Source organism: Mustela erminea, chromosome 1 (assembly GCF_009829155.1).
Source record: "Mustela erminea isolate mMusErm1 chromosome 1, mMusErm1.Pri, whole genome shotgun sequence".
Taxonomy (NCBI): domain Eukaryota; kingdom Metazoa; phylum Chordata; class Mammalia; order Carnivora; family Mustelidae; genus Mustela; species Mustela erminea.
The window spans coordinates 91,979,344-92,002,599 of record NC_045614.1 but is presented as its reverse complement, the minus strand read 5'-3'; the positions used below and the strand labels follow the sequence as shown (position 1 = coordinate 92,002,599).

General features: G+C 41.2%; 1 protein-coding gene and 1 long non-coding RNA gene across 3 annotated transcripts in view; one reads left to right on the top strand and one right to left on the bottom strand.

Annotated features, from left to right (window-relative positions):
- Positions 1-2,007: 2,007 nt before the first annotated feature.
- LOC116584777 lies at positions 2,008-4,029 on the bottom strand. Its single transcript, XR_004283326.1, has 3 exons — positions 3,563-4,029; positions 3,343-3,388; positions 2,008-2,910 (listed from the first exon to the last, which is right to left on the bottom strand). It is a non-coding gene; the product is annotated as an uncharacterized LOC116584777 (long non-coding RNA).
- Positions 4,030-4,198: 169 nt separating this feature from the next.
- Positions 4,199-23,256, top strand: part of RYK (receptor like tyrosine kinase) — an 87,362-nt gene continuing 68,304 nt past the window's right edge. For both annotated transcript variants that reach the window (XM_032333530.1, XM_032333520.1), the window contains exon 1: positions 4,199-4,442. In XM_032333530.1, the coding sequence (XP_032189421.1) occupies positions 4,214-4,442 (229 nt within the window). In that variant the 5' untranslated portion in view covers positions 4,199-4,213. The remainder of the gene's footprint in view (positions 4,443-23,256) is intronic.

The window sequence follows — 23,256 nt, the reverse complement described above, 5'->3', positions numbered from 1 at the left end:
CTGAGAATCTACCCTTCCAAATATATACAGTATGCGCAAAGATGCCTGTGCAAGGATGTGTGGTCCATCTCCAGAACCATGAAATCTATCACGGTCCATCCCAATCAAAAGAATACCGTGGATATACCTCTCTATACTATTATGCAAGCATCCTTAAGACCTCAACTTATTTTGGTCAGTGAAAATAGCAAACCATGCAGACCATTACCTTTTGTGCAATTTCATTTCTGTAAAACTGAAAGCATGCATAAACACATAGTTGTATGTCTAAACACATATACAGATACGTGTGTGTGTGTGTGTGTGTCTCTGTGTGTGTAAATACTGAGAGAAAGGCCTATAAGAACATACACCAGACTGGGAGGTGGGGAAGAGACATGATGATTTGTATCAAGGAGGATGTTATCTTACTTCATATAGTTCTTTTTTTTTTAAGGTTTTATTTATTTATTTGACAGACAGAGATCACAAGTAGGCAGAGAAGCAGGCAGAGAGAGAGGAGGAAGCAGGCTCCCTGCTGAGCAGAGAGCCCGATGTGGGGCTCGATCCAAGGACCCTGGGATCATGACCTGAGCAGAAGGCAGAGGCTTTAACCCACTGAGCCACCCAGGCGCCCCAACTTCGTGTACTTCTGTGATGCTTGAGTCTTTCACAACACAATGGGTTAATATATGACTTGTGGATGGAGAACATTTAAAAGTAAACTGCTCTAAAGGAGAAAGAGCAGCATTCCCAACAGCTCCTTGCAAAGAAAGGGGATGTCTTCAAAACTTAGAGCCATCCCTTTCTGGAGCCCTTCCCTAGCTGAGTGAACTCAAGGCACAGGGAGAAGTATTGTTCTCAGGGTTCTATGAGCAGGCATCTATCCTCCTGGACATGAGCTGGGACTCTGAGTGGAGTATCAGACTCCATGTGTGGAGTCATTTCCATTACCTGGGACACCTCATCCCAGCATGCCCCATCTTCCCAGCACTGGCCCAGGGCTCCCATTCACCCACCCTACTGCATTTCAAGGCCAAGCCTACTCTTTTTTAGGAACAGCGAAAGAAGCCCCGATGATAGTGTTTTCCAGCCCTCTCAAATTTGTCTCGTGGGGTAGAATAAGGTCAACCGCAGTGATAAACAAAACCAAGAACGAGGCAGTGTGTAGAGTATGGTTATGATTGCGGTTTTCATTTCCTCTAGACAGAGAAACCTCAGGAGGCTGAAGTCAGGGCTTCCCAGCATTTTTACCCTGAGACTTATTGGGGAATTTCAAAAGTTTAGCCCCACACCTTGGTGGGGGACAGTTGGGGGCAGATGATTCCTTATCCAGGGATGGGATGGGGATTGTAGGGAGAACTTTGTGTGAGACCAAATACACTGTAGAGACAGGAGAGACTGGGAATTGGTTTGTTCTCTGGGAAGTTAAAAGCGTTGGGACGTTTACAATTTTAAACTTATTTAGAAGTTAACATCTGAATACAATTTTGAAGAGGTAAGAGACGCAGCCTTGTGAAAGTCAGAACTAGTACTCCAGGTACAGAGCCAGCGGGCAAAGGCCCTGAAGTCTGTAGCGTTGCACAGCAAAGTCCTTGTGGGAGGGAGAGTAAGAGATAAGATCAGAAGGGAAGGGAAGAAGATGGAGAATGAGAACTGCCTTGACAGCTTCTAAGGACTTGGCCGTTTATTCTAGATGAATTAGGGAGCCCTCAGCAGTCTTACGAGCCAAGTAGCAAAATGATTTGGATGTGTATAATAGTATAGTTGTGGTTGCTATGTTGAGAATGGACTAGATTAGTCAAGGAGTAAGGGGAAAGCAGGCAGGCCAGTGAGGCCTACAACAACCCAAAGGAGAGCCCGTAGAGTTGAGATTTTCTTGACAGAGTGGCTAGTATCACATGAAGGGCCTGGGATACTCTCTGGGGGACAGGGACTCTTTAGAACAAATAATGAAATTTATATACCACTTCTCTATGTTTCTACCCTCTGAGATTGATACTTTTATTAGTCAGGGGTGCAGCCAAGGAGTTTGCATTTCTACATGTTGCCCGGTGATAGTACCTCTGGTCTGGGAACCATACTTTGAGAACCATTAACTTTTTCTTCACAGCCCTGACAAAAATATGCAATGAACATGTGTTTATCACACGTCCTCAAGGAAGCATCTTCCTTACCCCTGTGTCTGGGTACCAAGCGTGATGCACTGGGCTCAGCTCTAGGCCAGGCATGGTGATGTATGAAATGAAGTTCTTCAGCATCTCTGGTTTCAAAGGTTTGCTGGTAACTGGTGATTAAACTTTTCAGGAAATGGTCATTATCGGGAAGGGATTCATTATAATAACAATAACAATGGGTGTGACACTTTGCCTGGGGGTTTTACCACGGAAAGCCCTGTGAGTCTGGCATTATCACCCCTCTTTTATGAATGAAGAGACGGAGGCTTGGGGTTTAGTTTTCCCAAGGTCACACGATTAACAAGTACCACAGCCCAGCCAGGCCTGACTGACCACTCTGCTGTGTTTACATCCCAGATACAGTCAAGAAGTCACTGATACAAGGAGATTGCCTTCAAGACAGGAGCTTCCTCCCTGGCGGACGGTGAGCCATTTTGAAAAATGCAGGGAATATGCCATCCTTTAAAAAAATGCCTCCTGTCTGAATTGACATCCTTATTCACACAGCACATTTCCAGCCCCAAGCTCTTCTTAACAGCGCTGGTCCCCCAATAGGTAGCAGCGGCTGCCCCAACATAAGGCTTTTTCCTGATCTTTGTGATTTTTTACCGTTCTCTGGGGCAGCACGTTTCCTCAGCTCTCACTTTCCTCACTTTCGTCTCAGCCTCCTCCTGTAGGATGATGGACACAACTCCGGGGCTGAAGCTTGGCAAATCAAGGTTTGCCGATCTCTAAATGGAATCCATCGCTCTCACTAGAGAAGGAGAAAATAAAGTTCCAGGACTTTCCCGCCTCATCAGTCTCTCCCCCCACCCTCCCGGGAGGATAAAAAAAAGCCGCCTCAAAAAAAAAAAAAAAAAAAAAAAAAAAAAAAGCCGCCTCCCAGGGCCTCCCTGCGGGAGCAGCAACTGCGCTGGGAAACTGGGCCTTCTCCGGGAGCAGCTGCGCAGTGAGGCGCGGGGCCGGCCGGTGACAGGGGGTCAGGGCGCGGACCTGCCCGCAGGGGCGAGGTGAGCCGACCAGGAAGGGATGCTCCGCAGTCCCAACCAAGAGGGGGAGCACCTGGAGCAAGTGTGAGCGCGACGGTGGGTGCTCACATAAGTGCACCCCGAGACCTGGAGGTCCGGGCATGGGCTCGCTCATTCGGCAGCGTTTCGAAAAGCCGAGTTGTATCCGCGATTCTTACCCTCTTTAGGGGGCCAGGACTCGGTAGAACAAATGATGAAACGTACCTAGAGAAACACAGACACTACTGCACACCACAGGTTAACAACCCCAGATGAGGGTTAATAATGGGGACGCAGAACGACTATAAAAAGTAAGAATTCGTAATAACGTGTAAGGGTAAGGTTACAAAAGTTCGCTGAGCAGGATCTTTTTGGAGAATAAATGCATACAGTATTTACCCATGGGAAGTGACACAGAAATCTTAATGGTGACTTCCGATGATGAGATAAAAGGTGTTTTCAATTTTTCACCATTTTCTCAGTAAGAAAAATCAGGTTTCTCTGTTGCTACCAGAGCGTCTGCATCCAGTCATTATCCTAGATCTGGGGAGCCCACACAGTGGCAGCCGCGGCACGGGCCTAACTGCCTGGACTTTGTGTTGCGCGCGGGGAGAGGCGTGTGTTACAGACAAAAGGCGAGCAAACTTCAGGCTGGTGACAGCATGGGACGGGGACGGGCTCCTTTTTAAAGGGTGCCCAGGGAGCCCTCGGCCGACCGCAGCACTTGAAATCCAAAGCGCTCCCAGCCTGGCCGCGGCCAGCAGGGAGCTGACGGTGCGTGCGTGCGCGATCTCGGGGCTGCGGCGGCGCGCACGGGCGCGCCTCCGCGGCCAGTCCCCGGCCCTAGACGATGCCGCCGAAGAGGCGGCGGCGCCGGCGCGCTCCGGCGGCCTGAAGCGGCGTCCGGCTGCCACGGGCCGGCGGCGCGATGACCTGGGCTGCCGCCCCCGGCTCGGGGCTGTGAGGGGCTCGGGGCCGGGGGTGGGTGGTGGCGGCGCGGCGGGCGGCCAACGCTCCTCTGCGGCGGCGGCGGCGGCGGCGGCGGCAGCCATGCGCGGGGCGGCGCGGCCGGGGCCGCGGGGCCGGGGCCGCCTCCCTGGGACCCGCGGCCTCAGGGCCCCGCCGCCGCCGCTGCTCCTCCTGTTCGTACTGCTGCCGCTGCTGCCCGCGCCGGGCGCCGCCGCCGCCCCGGCCCCGCGGCCTCCCGCACTGTCGCCCGCGGCCGCGGGGCCCAGCGTAAGCCTCTACCTGAGCGAGGACGAGGTGCGCCGGCTCATCGGTGAGTGGGGCCGTCTGCGTCGGGGTAGGCAGGTCGGGCCCGACCCCGGCTGTTTCCGGCCGTCCGCGGCCCGGCCCGAGAGCGGGGACCGCGGCCAGGTAGCGACCCAGCACCCGGGATCGTCTCGGGGCCCCGGCCTTTGCCCTGTCCCAGCACCCGGGGTTGTCTCGGGGCCCCGGCCTTTGCCTGCCTTGCTGGCCAGGAGGTGTGGTCCCTGCCCGGCCCCCGGACGGGGTCAGCCTTCCCGCCCACCCCCTACGTCCTCGCTGTCCCGCCGCGACAAACTGGGAATCTACCCGGGTCCGTCTTCCCCGCAGCCTCTTAGGCTTTTCGCTCTATTCCCTATTCAAAACGCCCAAACTTTTCTTCGGTGATGCATCAAGTTCCTTTGACCCTTCCTAGGCGTGTCATTGTAGGGCCCTGGATTTTGGATATCTCCAAGTCCACGTTTTATTTAGACCAATCCTGCTAACCCCTGGCTGTGGTTTTGATGCCCCAGTAGAGGCCACAATTCTGTACTCTCACTTTCTGGTTATCATACTTGTTTTTAAAATTGAGGGGAGGAGAGGGGAGGGGAGAGGTTAGAGGGGCACTGCATATTCGTGGTAGTCTCCAAGTCTTGTGACGGATAAGCATATTTTTAAATGGAGAATGAATCTCTGGGTTGCAGATCTGCTAACTTCCTCAGTATCTTTTCGGTTCTTGTCATGGATGTGCGGGACTATGGACCGATTTGTATTTCAGGGCCACTCTCCTACTCTGAATACCTTATAAGTAAAGGAGAACTAGCTTTGGGTCAGTTGGTTGTTCTGTTCCACCTAATTAGCTTTGTCGTTTGGGGAATTAATTTGAAAAATAATGGTGTTTTTGTGCTGAGACTGTGGATTCTGGAAATGAGCCCTTAGAGAAAGGTCTGATAAAAATGGCTCCAAATGGGAAGTCTTTGGTGGTTAAAGATACCTAGATATTCTTTGTGTGTTAGGCTTTCCTATGTGTGTTGTGGCGCAAAATAACATTTATTTAATCTCAGGTTTGTGGTACATCTGAGTGATTTTTTTTTTTAATCATCCATTATCTGTCAGTTTTAGTTTTAGTTTTTTAAGTTTATAAGATATTTTTGAAGTCGACTCAGTGTTGTAATGGTATTGCTTTTAGCAGTCTTGTTTAGGCATTGTTACATATATGGTTTGTAGTCTTTAATCCAAGAAGAATGCTGTGTTTTTGTAACGTTCTGCCCTTCTTAATCCTCTTTTTAGTCTAGTTGAATTAGCTAAATTTAGTTGAAATGAATTAAAACTGAAAATTATGTTGATACTTGGAGCACAAGACTAAAGTTAAGGAAAAATAATGCTTACAAGTAGACTCCTGTCACATAATTATTTAAAAAATATTAATGCATTCTGCATGGTTTTAAAAGGTTTTTTTTTGTTAAAAGCTTGTATATAATTTGTGACTTTGTTTACATAAAAGAGTGCATATTAGAAACCAGCCAGGTGGGAGTAGGGGATAGGGAACAACCAGAGGCTGACAGTGATTGAGTGCCTGCCATTTACTGGCCCCTGCATGTTTTATACACATCATTTCCTCTAATTTTCTTGTGACCCCATTAAGTAGATACCATTACTCCCATTTTAGAGTTGAAGAAAGTGAGGCTTTATTTAGCCTTTTCAAGGTCACACAATTTATAATCATTAAAAAAAATTAAACATAGTGTTGACAAAGGCCACAAAGTTTTATTAAATTTAATGAAGACTTTGTTTATATAGAACTTTTGTCATTGCTAATTAATATTTGAAATAATGTATATGTATTTGTCACCTGACTGATGAGCATCCACCTTTTGCCCAGGAATGGCAACTGATCAACTTCTGGGACAAGAGGGAATTCCAGTGGTATTTTTCCTAATACAAATAGAGCTGACCTGTTAAATTCTAATTCTCCTTGCCAGATCTAAGCCCATCTCCTTTATCCACTCTACCTTTGTAGTATTCCTTGGCTGCTCCTGGGTGGGGAAGAACAAGTGGTAAGACTCAGATATGTACCAGGCATCTTTTTTTTTTTTTTTTAAGATTTTATTTATTTATTAATTTTACAGAGAGAGAGAGACACAGTGAGAGAGGGAACACAAGCAGGGGGAGTGGGAGAGGGAGAAGCAGGCTTCCCACTGAGCAGGGAGCCCGATCCTGGGCTGGATCCCAGGACCCTGGGATCATGACCTGAGCCGAAGGCAGATGCTTATTAACCCACTGAGCCACCCAGGTGCCCTTGTACCAGGCATCTTGAGTTCTCAGACTGCAGTTTCTAATAAAGTGTTTAAGACTACTTGATATAATAGTTCGTACTGTGTGTTTGCATCATTATAGGTTAAATGCCTCTGAAAGCTGGTCTGGGAAACTAATCATCATTTTATAACATTTCTAAGACTATGAGTTTGGAATTCCAAGTAAGAAACTTATAAATAGGGGCTTATGGGTGGCTCAGTGGTTAAGCCCCTGCCTTCAGCTCTGGTCATGGTCTGGGGGTCCTGGGATGGAGGCCCCTATTGAGCTCTCTGCTCAGCAGGGAGCTTGCTTCCCCCTCTCTCTCTCTGCCTGCCTTTCTGCCTAGTTGTGATCTCTCTCTGTCAAATAAATAAATAATCTTTAAAAAAATAAAAGAAACTTATAAGTGAACTTGATAGTGACAGCTTTATAAATTGAACTAATTGCCCTTGATAGGAGAATAACTTGTTTTAATCCAATTAATACGTGTACACAGTTTAAAAATCAAATAGTGCTAAAAAGCTTAACATAAAACACAGCAGTATCCTACCCTTGGCCCTTTTATCCTTCAGGTGCTGCTCTCCAGTGGAAGTGACCATCTCATACTAGTTCTGTTTATTTATTTTCCTGTATTTTACTTTCATATTTTGAAATTAATGTAGAATAAGCATTTGATTGCCTAATATCATATTTGAGCACTTGCCCTTTTCTCTAGGCATCTTGGTATAGCTACATAACAATTTTTGGTAAAACCAACAATCAGTATTTACATTGTTGAGTATATCCTTATTGCTCACTTCTGAGTTAAATAGTGATACCAGGTTATGGGTTTTTTTTCCCCCTATACTTTTATGTTTTCCCTGGAGCAAATAATTGCCTCCAACTTTTTTTTTTTTTTTTTAAAGATTTTATTTATTTATTTGAGGGAGAATGAGTGAGAGAGAGCATGAGAGAGGAGAAGGTCAGAGGGAGAAGCAGACTCCCCAAGGAGCTTGGGAGCCCGATGCGGGACTCGATCCTGGAAGTCCGGGATCATGACCTGAGCCGAAGGCAGTTGCTCAACCAACTGAGCCACCCAAGCGCCCGCCTCCAACTTTTTGATTAGTTTTTCATATATCTATGGCTACATTCCTCAGATACCCCAAGAAATATGTTCAGTGCCTTTTGATGTTTTTTTTTGTTTGTTTGTTTTTTTTTTTTTCCAGGTAGCACAAATCATCTCTCAGTTCTCCTTGGTTTCATCTTAGAGACTCCCTGCTTGGGAGCCTTCCATCCTCTTACTCCAGTATGGACAGTAGGATTGTTTTTCTTGTGGTATCTCTTCCCTTCTCTCCTGCCTTAGAGCCTGTTTCCTGAATCACTTGTTTTCTTTTTCTTGGTTTGCTTCATTTTGCTAACAGGTATCCTCAGTAGCTTCCTAAGAAGGGATGCATGGGAGGTAAATTATTTGAGGCTTTGCATGTCTGAAGGTATCTACCCTAGCTGCTTTATAGATGATTTATAGGTCCTTTATAGATAATTTGGCTACATTTAGAATAGTAGGCAAAAAGTGTATTTTTTTCCCATAATTTTGATGGCATTTTCACACTATTTTTGGATTTAAGGGTTTCTAAAGAGAAACTCAAAGCCATCTGATTGTTTTTATTTTTCTGTTTTTATTAAGGCTCAGGGTCTTTTTCTCCGGCATTCTGAAATTTATTCTTAAAAAGATTTTATTTATTTATTTGAAAGAGAGAGAGCACAGAGGGAGAGGGAGTAGCAGACTCCCCACTCATCAGAGAATGAGATAAGGCTCAATCTCAGGATCCTAAGATCATGACCTGAGCTGAAGGCAGATGCTTAACTGACTGAGCCATCCAGGCACCCCTGGCATTCTGAAATTTTATAAACTTTTGTGTGGGTCCTTCCTTCTGTTCGCTTGTTGTCTGTCTTGTTTTAGTAGGCCCTTTGGATCTAGAGACTCATATTCTTCAGTTTTCCAAAATGTCTCTTACTTTGATAATTTCCTACCCTTTGTTTTTTGTTTTTTCTGAGACATACTGGTTTGATTACTGAATCTCCTGGAATTGATCTTCAAATACTCTTAACCTATGTTGCCTCTTGTTTATATCTTTGTATTTGGAGGTAGAAAGTATGTGGGTAAGAATGATCTCAATTTTGTCTTCTAAACTTTTATTTTTAAAGTTTAATGATGATGTTTTTAAGTTTCAGGAGCTCTTTTTTTTCTGTTTTCATTTCTACTTAATTTCATTTTCTGTTTCCATTTTATTCTTTATGGATATGTTGTCTTTGAGGTGTGTGTATAAGTATTTTTCATTTTTTCTGTGTGCTTAATATGTTTTTAATATTTCTTCTGCTTCCTCCAGTGTGCTTGTTCATTTCAGGGTTCTTGTGGTTGTTTAGATCACAAACATCTGATCATCCTTGGCTGTCTGCAATTAAGAGTGAGATGCTGAAAAGTTGATTAGGAGAGAGAGTGTGTGCTGGTGGTGGTCTAGTGACTTCCTTTCAAGTACAGGTAGACTTTTCATTGCGCTTCTACCCCACAGATCCGCACTTTCACATCTTACCTGAGAACAGTCAGCGTCTGCAGAGAAGATACTTTGAATAGCCTGCCTCTGATGTGTTTGGTAATACATACACTGGCTGCCTGGGTTTGGGTTATCTGGTTGAGGAGGGATGCCACCATTCAAGCTGTAGACTTTGACTTCCCTTTACAGTTCTCCTGCCTCTGTGGTTTAGTTTCTTCAGAAAAAACTTAGGGTCTTCTGTTGGATCTGGTGACCCACGCCTTTTAGATGCTCCCTTTTGTCAAGCCTGAGCCTCAGGCTGGCCTTTGGTGCCTCAGGGGTCCTGAGGTGCAGTGACTTCCCTCTTAGAAAAGTTTGTTGAAGTGTATGTTATGTGGTCTTCTTTCCCTTTCTGTTTCTCTTTGTGGTTTAATATCTTTGTGGTTTCATTAGTATCATTCAGAGGAGTTTGGGGATGAAACGGGGATAAAGGTCAGTTGGCATTCTGCAATATATAAATGACAGTTTAGGTAGGGCTTTGAGTATTTTTTAAAAAAATATTTTATTTATTTATTTAACACAGAGAGAGTTCACAAGTAGGCAGAGAGGAGGCGGAAGTGGGCTTCTTACTGAGCAGAAAGCCCAGTGCAGGGCTCCATCCCAGGACCCTGAGATCATGACCTGAGCTGAAGGCAGACGCTCAACCCACAGAGCCACCCAGGCGCCCCTGGGCTTTGAGTATTGAAGAGCTGTTGATGTGTGATAGGTTTTTTTGTTTTTTTGTAATAATATTTAGAAGAGTAGTAGTTGATAACTTTTTAGAATGCTGCTGGCAGGTAGCAGTCTTTTGCCTTTCTTTGTCAGGCGCAAAGGTAATTCCTGTTTTAAGTATGTACTGTTATTTTCATTTTATAGATGAGGAAACAGACTTGGAGGAAGTATGTAGCTAACCCAGTTCCTTGGTAGTGGGGCATATAATCCTGATGGAAGTCTATCCGTACAGGCGCTCCAAAAGCCACAGGGGCTTTTACTCTCCATGTGGCATTACTGTGTCTCCAAGCCCAGTTTCACTGCTCTCATTTATTCTTCTTAACAGGCTGCAATGTAGTCACGTATTTCCCCATTTTTACTGGTGAGGATGTTGATTTGGGAGCCTTTGGGCAGTGAGTAAATGGTCCCCTCTTGACTCAGTCCTGCTTGAATCCAGAATCCAGAATCCATCTTGCCTCTTTGTCAGCTCTGGGGGAGCTGTGATTAACCAAAACACTCGAGAAGTAGAATCTGAAAGCCCGTGGCTACATGTTCGTGCTCTTGACCATAATCTGCATCTTCCCATGTTCCCGCTCTAATTGTATTATATAATAATAAGTAATTCCATGTATCCTAATAATAGTTTTAATAGTATTGAGTTCCCTGGAATCCAGGGCTTGTGAAACTTGTATGTGGCTGGGGCAGTGCTAGGAGTTTGCTCCTAGCGAGATGCTGAGGGATGAGGGCTATTGTATAAACTGGAAATGGCAGCAGTGGTGGTAGTGATAGGGACTCCGTAAGGATCAGGGGTCTTCTAAGAATAGACTATGCCTCCCGCCCATTAGATACTCACTTGGGGTAACTTGCTTTTCTATTAAAGTAAATTCCCCTCTAGAAGAGTTAAGCATTGTTCACATCTTATTTAAAGTCAGTTAAATACAAGTTGAGATCAGTGCTCTTCAGATCAGTCTAGTAAAAATCTTTGAAGCCCAATCATATTTTGTTGTAGAAAATGGTGACTCAAAATTTTTAAACTCCTTTTCTTGAGGAACTCAAAATTTCGGAGGGGAGACAGTTATGATGAGGACTGTAACAGTGAGATAAGAGTCACACTGCTGACCGACATAAGTAAGTTATTGTAGGAGTGATGACTTTCGACTCTAGAAAGGGGAAGGGGAAAGAGCCTTAGAGCGTTTAGGGAAAGTGTTCCAGGAACGGAGACATTTGAGCCTCCTGAGGATGAGTTTGATAAGTAGAAGAGAGGAGGAGTTCTTGCCGAGTGGGAAAGCAGCATGAAAAAGCTACAGATGTATGAAAGTAGATGGGTGTGAAATCAGGAAGTAGGAAAAATCTAATGTGGCTAAAATAAGAAAAATTGGCAAAGCCAGGGCATGGCAGAATGTAAAGCTGGGAGGTAGGTTGAGATTGGATTAGGAGTTTGAATTTCATCTCGTAGGTAATGAGGAGCTGTTGGAAGAATTTAGGAAAGGAGAATATACAAACAGGACTGGGTTTCAGAAAAGATGACTTTTGGCCCCAGTGGAAAGGGGGTTGGAGAAAGACAAGCTGGATTTGGGAATGGGACAAAGTCAGCCTTGGGCTGATAAGAGGGATCAACTAGGGTAGTGAAGGAGTGGGATGGATTTGTGAGGAATGTGCAGGGAGTTTGGAAAAGACTTAGTGGAGGAGACCTGACGTTAAAGCAAAGAGAGGAGTTAGAACGCCAGGGTTCAGATTTGGATTGCTGAACTGAGGGACTCTTTCCATTTGGGAGGAGGTTGAGGAAAAGAAAAATAAAATGAGCCATGTGTTCCTCTCCTCACAGCACCTCTCTTTCCTCTTAAACCTCAGGCCAAGTGCTTGATGGGGGAGAGCAGTGAGAGTGTTCTCTCTACTGATGTGTCTGGCATAACCTGAGAGGTATGGGGTGCTTGCTGGTGGAGTTGGTTAGCACCCCGCAGCAGACTCTCATCCCTGGGCATTTTGGGTGGGGTTGGTGGCATTAATGCAGCATTAATTTGAGTCCATGTGTTCTTCATTGGGAGAACAAGTCTGAGGCATTGTGCAATTGTGGGTTTTGAGTTTTTTTTTTCCCCCTTCTTCATGCTACACATGTGGGAGAACTCTGTCCAATTATGGTTAAACCTGTCCCCTATGAGTCACATCCTGAGTTGACTAGTCATTTCTGAAGGTGCTGCCTAAAACACTGTTTGGATTTTAAGGGTCACTTTAGAAACAAATGAAATCTGAGGGAAATTTTTTTTTTTTTTAAAGATTTTATTTATTTATTTGACTGAGAGAGAGATCACAAATAGGCAGAGAGACAGACAGAGAGAGAGATGAGGAGAAGCAGGCTCCCTGCTGAGCAGAGAGCCCTATGCGGGACTCAATCCCAGGCCCCTGGGATCATGACCTGAGCCGAAGGTAGAGGCTTAACCCACTGAGCCACCCAGGTGCCCTATTGAGGGAAATTTTTTTGAGCATCCTGAATTGAGAAGTTGTATGGCATTACTTTTGTGGCCTAATGCAGTTATGCCAGTGTTGTGAAAAAACTTGCCAGCTGTGCCTACTGAAACAAAACAAAGCAAATACTTAGATATGAAACACAGCCTTTAGCTACCCTGAAATTATATTATACTTAAAAGTGCTTTTTTTGTGTCACCCTTGTTAATGCAAATCATGTATAATATTTTCTGATCAAAATGTTACTAAACAACTCTCATTTATGTGTGACCTCTTAAGATGTGATGTGCCAAAACAAGTGTGTGTATATTGCTGAGTTACATAATAAATACTTAGTGAACAATTCTCTTACTGTGCCCAGCAAGTATTACTGCTGAGTGGTAGAATATTTCTGAAAAGTAATTTCATAGGTCTCATGCTTGTTCATGAGATAAATATGCCTACTTGTAATCTCTCTCTGTCAAATAAATAAATAAAATCTTCAAAAAAAAAGAAATACATTCTTATATAAATAATGTGTGTTTTAGTATACCTCTTGCTATATGCCAAGTACTTCACCTGTGTTCTCTTTTTGTTATATCAACCATACAAAGTAGGTGGCATTGACTTTTTTTTTTTTTTTTTTAATAGATAAAGCTGAGATTCTGGGAAATTACAGAATTCACAGGAGGTCACAGAGATGTCTGGGGCTTTGTGACTCCAAAGTGCATACTTTCTCTGTGCTGCCTCTGAAGGTTAGCAGTTTACTTAGTCCTTATCTCTGGAATCATCTAAGGGGCTTAAATAAAATATGGATTCCTAGACCTTTCCTGAGCAGTTTATTTAGGAGATCAGAGATGGGGCCCAACTCATGACCTTTTTTGAATGTCATATTTCACTGATTATAAGATGTCCAGTTTTCCCATGTTTGAACATCTCTGAAATTGGAACCATTTTCCAATCAATGGTAAGTTATGAGTTAATTGACAGTTCTTTTTAATCTTTCTTAGTGGCACAAAAAATAATGGTGCAGTTTCGATTAAATGAAATCTGGTATTGTAAAAGGATTGCCACCTTCCTGTTTTGGGGGATGTAGGGTAGATACCTCTCAGAACTCTTTCAGAGTTGTAAAATTCACTGAGGGTATTTATTACTTGCTTGTGCGAATGGCTGTGTAATAATGTCCTTGCAAGGAAAGCAGATGATGGCAGTGAAATACTACCATTTAGTTTACAAGCAATAGTATCTCAGTTATCAGCTAGGAAGTTGCTGATAAAAGAAATATCAGTGGTTCTCAACCTCATTTTGTCAAAGTCTTCTGGCCTTTCTCTAGACAAAGGCATGGATACCCAGCTGTATTAAGTTTTGTGTACTGTGCTGACTTAGACTTTGGGGGCTTTGTAGGGACCTCTGATGAAAGCTTATGGTTGTATCTTGTGTCCCACAAAAGCTGATTTTGGAAGTGGGCACATTACATTCTGTATTTCATCCTGGTATTCCTTGATGTCCTCCACAAAATTTTAAAGATTTGCATGCATTAAGATTCACTTAATTGTGTTGTATGAGTTTTAACAGATGTATAGTATCATGTACCCACCATTGTATCATATAGAATAAATTTACCACCCCCCAAATCCTGATTTATCTGAAATAAATTTGCTTTTAAAAATGTATTTATTATGGAAAAGTTCATACATTCAAAAAAGTTCATACATTCAAAAATAGAGTAATAGAATGAACCTATGTGCACCCATCATCTAACTTCAACAATTATCAACTAACGGCCATTTTTTTTTTTTTTTTTTTTTTTGGCCTGTATCTCTCCACTTCCTAATCTACTCCTTTGCCCTCACTGCCCTGATTCCTCACTTGGATTATTTGAAGTAAACTCAGACGCATAATTTCATAAACACTTTTTAGTGTGTATCTCTAAAAGATAGGGACTTAAAAATTTATAATAATCATTATCACACCTAAGAAATTAACAGTTCATAAATATCAAGTATGTATGTTGTTCAGTCTTTCTGATTAAAGATTTTTTTAAAATTTATTAATTTATTTGACAGAGAGAGAGATCACAAGTAGGCAGAGAGGCAGGCAGAGAGAGAGGGGAAAGCAGGCTCCCCGCTGAGCAGAGACCAATGGGTAACCCACTGTGCCACCCAGGTGCCCCCAGATCTTTCTGATTTATAGATAAATGTTTATATGGAGACTCTTACCTGCCACCTCTTTCCTCTTTTATCCCCCTTCATCTCCCGTGTGTTTAATTCCCCTGGTGCCAAGCTCTTTTTCACCCTAGGTTCTGCATTTGATGGTTGCTTTGCCTCACACACTTTCTCCTGATCTTTACAGTCCTGGAGCCTTACAGATCTCAACTTGAAATGTCACTGCCTCAGAGAGCCCTACCTTCCTAGGGTTGACCCCCAGTGCCACTGTGTTCTTATCACCCTGTTTTATTTTAAGCATATCATACTTTTGTTGTTTCTGTCTCTCCCTATACAAAAGTTAGTTCTGTTTGAGTAAAGACCTTTTATATTTTCCACTCTATATCCCCAGCACTTAAAGCAATACCTGGCATGTAGTAGATGTTCAGTAAAAGTTCAGTGAATGAATAAATCATACTTTTTTTAGGGGAGATTCACTGTCTTATGCCTTATGGGGTCTTCATTCTCTTTACCATTTTCCATTGCATTCTGAGTTATTATCCAAGAGGGAAATTGGGCTGGACTTACTTGTATTTATGAATGGGAGTTTAAGTAAGTTAGTTTTTAATACCTTATTTTCTTTGAGGTTGCCTAATCTTCCCATCTCTGTTCTTTGTAGCCCTCTCTCTGGGTACGGTGTCCCCCATCTTGCCTTCCATAGCTTTATACTCTGTATAAACAAATCAGTATCACTATACCTACCACGTTGTCTTTCCCATATACTGCACTTAAGGCCACCCCAAAGCTTGACTAGCAACTCCCAGCAGGCTTCTGGTCTGTAGGACATTTGAAGGATGGAAAGTATTCAAGAGAGATTCTGTCGAAAGCCTTTTCCAATTATTAAAAGCTAGGAAGTGTAGTTTCTCATCTTCTCTTCTGAAATGCTTAAGCTACTCTTAATTCTGTCCAGTGCATTTTTTCATCATACACATTGCAGTTTTTACCTGTAGAAGATTGATTTGTGTCCTTTTATATCTTTCATGTCTCTACTTTTGACCACTTGAAGTACAGTTGTAATAGTTGTTTAAATGTTGTTGTCTGCTAATTCTAATGTCTGTGCCAGTTCTGGATTAGTTTCAATTAATTTATCTATCATCTATCTATTCATTTATGTATTTTCCTTTGGGGGGAGGGGCATGCCCGGTAGCTTTTTGCAAATGACAGGCATTGTGATTATTAGTCTGGTACGTGCTGAATATTTTTGTATTCCTATAAATATTCTTGGGTTTTGTTCTGGAACTCAGTTGAGTTACTTGGCAGCAGTTCGATCCTTCTGATCTTGCTTTTTGGACTTGTTAGATAGGACAGGAGCAATGCTGTGTAGGCTGGTTATTCCCCACTACTGAGTTAAGACCCCTTTGTGTACTTTCTCTGGTAACCTGTGTGAATCATGAGGTTTTCCAATCTCACTGGTGGGAACAGTGATATTCCAGATCCTGTGTAAGTAGGTTTGTACATTTTATCCTTTCTCTGACCTTGTATAGCTTCCTTATCCATCCTCTGATAGTACTTAGCTGAAGACTGGAGGGCAACTGTCTGCAGATCGTTAAAGTATTCTTGCTGCTTTCTCTTCTGTGGTACTTCATCCTGCATTCTCTAGCTGTCTTTGTCTTTCTGAACTCTCATGTTTTCTATGGTTCTTGGTTATCTCAGAAAGGGAGTTAGTCTGGTCCTAATATTCTATCTTATCTATAAGTGGAAATAGTCAAGGATTATCTTTTTTTTTTTTTAAGATTTTATTTATTTGACAGAGAGAGAGTGATCACAAGTAGGCAGAGAGGCAGGCAGAGAGAGAGAGGGGAGGAAGCAGGCTCCTTGCAGAGCAGAGAGCCTGGGATCATGACCTGAGCCGAAGGCAGAGGCTTTAACCCACTGAGCCACCCAGGCGCCCCAAGGATTATCTTTATGATGGTTTGCATCTTTTCTAACAAATTATTTGTCAAAAGAGAATTTAGTCCAAATTAAAGAAAAACATTTTATGGTTTGTATATGTGTGTATGCACATGTGCACAAATATGGGAATATAGTAGATAATGTGGTGTGGGACAATACTGAATTCTGCATTTTTAAGTTTTAATTTCATTTTGTGGCATATGTATTTAATTAATGTGAGTGTTGGTTTCTTTATATATAAGACGAGATGCTTTTCAACTACAACAGGATGTCTTTTATTACAGTTGGTATAATATATGTGAAAATGCTACATAATGATCAAAACTATTTATTTTAGTTATTGGTGAGAGATTTGCATGGTTCTGGCTGAAAACTAAAATCATAGAGTGTTTGAAAGAGAGGTCACTTAGACATTAACTTGGTTGATTGATTATCTTTATTAGCAACACTTAAAACTCAAGCTCCAAACAATTATTTACTGATGTCAATTTACTAGGCCTTATTTTAGGGGCTTAATATATTTTAATAAATAGGTAATATTTTAATAAAACAGATAAATATCCCTCATGGAACTGACTTCTAGCAGAGAGCTAAGTGACTTGCCTGAGAAGAGAATTTGTGTAGCTTTGTAACTGGACTTCAAGTTAGCACTTTGCAATGCAAGTTGCTGGCAGGGAGAAGTGACGCTTATGAGTTCTCCATTGTGCTTTGAGCCCTTTGACTCTGAGTTATTAATAGGAATTGGCTATGAAGTAAGTTGAAGTAAGTTTGATGGTCACATCAAATGGTAATTTAGTCCATCTCTATTACAGAGCCGTACCTGCAGTGCATGTTTGAGCTGGTCAGATTATTTTCTTTTTCAAATAAGACAGGAACCTATGATAAATTGTTTTCTAGAGTATCTTTTGACCAGATACTGGAACATTGCAGTGTTATGGCAGGGCATGCTTCATATGTTATGCTCTAGTGCTAGAGATTATGGGTTTTCCTGGGATAGGATTTGGGAAGCACTTTTATCACCTTTGCAGTTGTGGCACAAATCACATCTTTGGAGGCATTCTTTTATGGATTTTTTTTTTTTTTTAGATGACAAATACATTGATTAGACCCAAAATCTTGTCCTTTATCTTCTATTTTAGTGTCTACCTCTTTTTATAATTTCTTATAGTATTTCATCTACTATAGTATTTTCAGATGGGGAACGTGACATTCATCATTTGAGTCATCCATTTGAAATCAAAAGTGACCTTACTCTACCTTTGATTCCACACAGGTGATATCATCACAGGTATGGGAGAAATAAACCTGAGCACGGTATTTATGATGGATAGCTTTGGGCTTCCATTTTCAGGGATCATAGAATTATATCGAAAGCTACTTTCTGAAATGTAATCTCTGGAGGAGAGGGGAGGAGAGGTGCTTAGTAAAATACATCTTTGCACCCTGTAGCTTCCTGATCTGTTAAATCAGTGGCAATAAATAGCCACTTCAGTGGATTGTTTTTCAGTAGACTGTTGGTTTTGACCGTGTTATCATGTTTATTTTCTGAAGCGGCAAAGTAAGGAAAGGTGCTCTGTGATTGCAGATGCTTGGCGTTTCCTTGGGAGCACCAAGAGATTCCCTTTTGTGAAGTTTACTCCTTAGCGATACCTCAGGGACCAAGATGGCGGGCCTGCTTGCCTTTCCTCCCAGGAGGCCAGTTTTAGGCAGGAGATGAGGAGGTAGTCTGGAGAAAGGGAAGGGGGGAGCATATTTACTATTCACTTCTATTGTTAATCGGGCATACCGTTTTTTCTCTTTGAAGCTCACTTTTATTCTTTTTCTACTCTCTCTGTGTACATGTATATGTCTCAGTTGAGTTCTGTGGAGATGCTTAAGGTTGTAGGAGAAAGATTGGAGGAAAACGATGAAGTGGTAGAGGATTACATGAAAAATTTTATTTAATCTATAAGAGATTATGGTATAAACAGTTACAGAGATTGAAGATTTATGTGCTTTTTCTTTTTAAATTATGAGGAAAGGATGCCCTTTTCCTTTAGTCTAATATTTGTAAATTCCTTGTCTTATGGTATAGTTAAACATTGGGTCTCAGCCAATTTCCTAGTTATAATTTGACTATAGCTAGATTTATTAGATTCTAATGGGCAAATTATTTTATTGTATCTATTTCAGCTTATTAGTTTCCATAAACCAGGAATATTTGAAATAACATCGCCTTATTTATTTTCTTCCAGCATTGATTAAAATACAGAGTATTTAGTGGTTTCATACATAGTAAGTGATGTTGGCTTTTTTTCCTCTGGCTCATGTTCTACACTATACTCAGAACTTAGATTAACTTGACTAAATAAATTTTTTACTTGAGTTTTGACTAGCATTTAGAAACTGGATGATATCATAGAATTTAATAGAGGTTTTGCTGACATTTGGAAATCATAGATGATATCATAGAATAATAGAATTTTGTGGCTGGAGAGGGACATTAACCTCATCTGGTTTAACTCTCTTGTTTTATAGTTGAGAAAATTGATGCCTAGAGAAAGTGGTTAAATAATTGATTGCCAAAGTTCACTCAGTTTCTTATTTGTAAAATGTCTGCTTTAGCTCTGTTTCCACTACATCACTTTTGTTTTCCTGCCTTAACTGATTCCGGATGTTTTCTTTAAAATATCATTTCCCTTAAAGTTCATCTTTGATGTAGTTGATTTTTATCAACAGGCTGCCATTTGTGCATCTAACATTTGAATGGCTACAAATATTCTAATACCCCAGCCCTGCTTGTGAGGTGTACAGGGTAGTAGGGAAGACAGATGCGTGAACAGCTCCTTGGAATGTATTTTATTAAGTGCTATTAAAGGTAGCTCTTTTTATAAAGGGAGATGGTTTCCTCATTGGCACTATTCAGTTGTTGTTGTGGCCTTGAGAAACCAATAGTTAACTTTTAAAATCATTTGGAAAATTTTTTGAACTGTTGAATTATTTGAACTTGAGCTAGACAGGCCAGATCATGTAGGACACAGGACTTGCATTAGAGTTTGGACTTAAGGGATACCTGGGTGGCTCAGTCACTTAAGCACCTGCTTTGGCTCAGGTCATGATTCCACGGTTCTGGGATCCAGTCCTGCACTGGGCTCCTTGCTCAGCGGGGAGCCTGCTTCTCCCTCTGCCTGCTGCTCCTCCAGCCTGTGCTCTCTCTCTGACAAATATGTAAAATCTTTAAAAAAAAAAAAAAAAGTTTGGACTTAAGATTGTATGGGGAAAATGAAATTTTCTTAATGAGAGTTGAGAGTTTTGGGAACAGTTTGGTTTCTTTGCTTGGAATTGGGGTTGTTTAAAAATAAAATTATGAACAAATGCCATCATTTCCAATAAGAGCAACGTTGGTACTTTGCTGGAATTGGCAGTGAAAAATTTAAGTCTGGTTTTTGTAATCGAACAGTTGAAATGTTCTTTGTTCTTTATTAGAACAGAAAAATTACACTTAGTAAAGTAACTAAATGCTACCTCTTCAGTCTGTGGCTGTCCATTCTTACTCCTGTCCATCTTCCAGCAGCCCCTATATCCTTCAACCCACTCTACTTTGCCTGCTCTGTTCTCTTTTCTGCTGGTCCTTTCCCTTTATCTTGCAGAGCTCTAGTTCAGTTTTGAGGTCCTTTCTGATTCTTTTCATAATCTCTCTTATCTCTTCAGCTTAACTGAGACCTGATTTTCTCTTGTAAGTGATAGTTTCCTCATAATTCTTTCCAATCACTGAAAGCCAATTTTATTATACTCTCTCCCCATGTGTGCAGGAAGAGCCCAGCTCTTTTTCTTTCCTTTTTTAAAAATAACAGTTTATTGAGGTGAAATTCACGTAACATAAAACTAACCATTTTAAAGTGAACAATTCAGTGACATTTAGTACTTGTACCATGTACAGCCACCACTTCTTATTCCAAGACATTTCCATTACTCCAAAGTAAAAACTCCTTACCCATAAAGCACTCTTCTCCTCCCCCTTCCCCTAGCCCCTGGCAACCACCAATTTGCATTTTGTATCTATGGATTTATTTATTCTGGGTTTTATATATTGTATCTTATACAATGTGAGAGTTTTTTGTCTGGCTTCTTTTATTTAGTAGCCTAATGTTTTGGAGTTTCATCCACATATAGCATGTACCAGTACTTCGTTCTTTATGTGGCTGAATAATACTCATATATATATATATATATATATATATATATATATATATATATTCATTCATTTATCCATTTGTCTGTTGATGGACTTTTGGGCAGTTTTCACATTTTTACTGTTATGAGTAATGCTGGTATGAATGTGTATAAATGTACTTGACTGTCTTCAATTTTGGATATATACCTAGAAGTGGTATTGTGGGCTATATGGTAGTTCTATGTTTAACCTTTTTTTTCTTTCTTTCTTTCTTTTTTTTTTTTAAAGTAAACTCTACACCCAACCTGGGTCTTGAACTAACAACGCTGAGATCAAGAGTTGCATACTCTGCTGACTGAGTCAGCCCACTGCCCCTATGTTTAACTTTTTAAAGAACCATCAAGCTGTTTTTCACAGTGGCTGAACCATTTTGCCTTTCTACCAGCAGTGTATAGAGGTTTCAGTTCTCCACATCTTTGCTAACACTTCCTATTTCTGGTTTTTTGTTTGTTTGTTTTAATAAAAGCTGTCCTAGTGGGTTTGAAATGATACCGTGTTGTGGTTTTGATTTGCATTTTCCTAATGACTAATGATTTTGGGCATCTTTTTATATGTTTGTTGGCCATTTGTGTATCTTTGAAGAAATGTTTACTCAAGTCCCTTGCCTATTTTTTGAGGTTTTTTTTTTTTGTTGTGTTGTTGATGAGTAAGTCCTTTGTATATTGTAGATACCAGACCTTTATCAGATACATAATTTGCAGTATTTCCCTCCATTCTGTAAATTATCTTTACCTTCTTGATAATGTCTTTTGATGTACAGAAGTTCTAAATTTTTATGAAGTCTAGTTTATCTACTTCTGTTGCTCATGCTTTTAGTGACATACCTATTGACAAATTCAAGATCATAAAGATTTACCTCTGTGTTTTCTTCTAAGAGTTTTACAGTTTTAGGGTTTGTATTTAGGTTGCTGATCTATTTTGAATTGTTTTTATATATGGTATGAGGTAGGGGTCCAATTTCATTCTATTGTGTGTGGTCATCTAGTTGTACCAGCATAATTTATTGAAGAGGCTATTCTTTCCTCATTAAGTGTTTTTGGCATCCTTGTAAAAAATCAGTAAGCTAGAAATATGTAGGTTTATTTTTGGATTCTCAGTTCTATTGCATGGGTCTACATGTCTGTTGTTATGTTGATACCATACTGTTTGGGTTTCTGTGGCTTTGTGGTGAGTTTTGAAATCAGAAATTGTGAATTCTTCAGCTATGTTCTTTTTCAAGATTGTTTTGGCTGTTGGGAGCTATGTGCAATTCCATATTAATTTGAGAATCTGCTTTTCGTTTCTGAAGAAAAAAAAAAAGATAATTAGAATTTTGATAGAATTTGTACCAGTAGATAGATCCCTTAAGATAGTATTGCCACCTTAACAATAGCGAGTCTTCCAATCCATGAAGATGGGATGACTTTCCATTTATTTAGGTCTAATTTCTTTCAGCAGTGTTTCATAGTTTTCTTTGTTAAACCTTTGTTCATATTTATTGTAAGGTACTTCATTCTTTTGGATGCTATTATAAATGGAATTGTTTTCTTAATTTCCTTTTTGGATTGTTATTAAGGGACCAGTTTTTATCATGCATTACATCCTTCCTTTCCTGTTTTGATTGTTTTGCCCAAAGACCCTGATGTGACTCTGCATACTCTTCCTTGTTGAGGTCAGTGATATTTACTTATATGATCTTTGACCTGTTAGGGTTGTTGGAATCACCTGACTTCTATAAGATGATCCTTCATAACTTCATACCCTGAGTTGTTCTTATTTCTCTCTCTTTATCCCAAAGGATATTAAAACCTGCCCAGATTTTTTTCTTAGCTATTATTCCTTTGACCATGTTGGTGTTCTAATTCCCAGGTCTATTTTCCAAATAAGACACTGAAATATGGCCACTTTAGACTTGGTCCAGGTCCACTTCTTTGCCCTTGGAACTTCCTTTTTCTCACCAGGGCACACCAACCTTCTTTCTCCATCGCTCCCTTCTTCTGAAACCAGGTTCTGTGTCCTGGTCTCCTAGAGTTACATATTTCCTGGCTTGCTGCTGACTGGCTCAATAAAGCATTACTGAATAGATTGTTTCCCTTGTTGCCCATTTAACTATTCCCCATTGCCCACTTCACCTCTGTGGAGCCTACCACATCACTTGCAGATAATTATAATCCTGTCATCTGCTACTTTTGCTTTGAGACCGAATTTAATTGCTTTTGTCATATTTGACAAACTAATAATGGGCAGCAGTTAGAAAAGAGTTAATTATCTAGATCCCATCTTCATTTGTCTTTTACTTTTTCTTTCTTTTTTTTTTTTTTAAGATTTTATTACTTATTAGAGAGAAAGAGTGTGTGCACAAGAGAGAGCACAAGCAGTAAAGAGAGAGAAGCAGGTTGCCCATGGAGTGGGGAGCCGGATGCGGTGCTTAGTCCCAGGATCCTGGGACATGACCTGAGTTAAAGGCAGCCCCTTAACCAATTGAGCCACCCAGGCTCCACCCTCTTTCACTTTTTCTTTAAAAAATCTTTTTGTAAGGGGTGCCTGGTTGGCTCAGTCAGT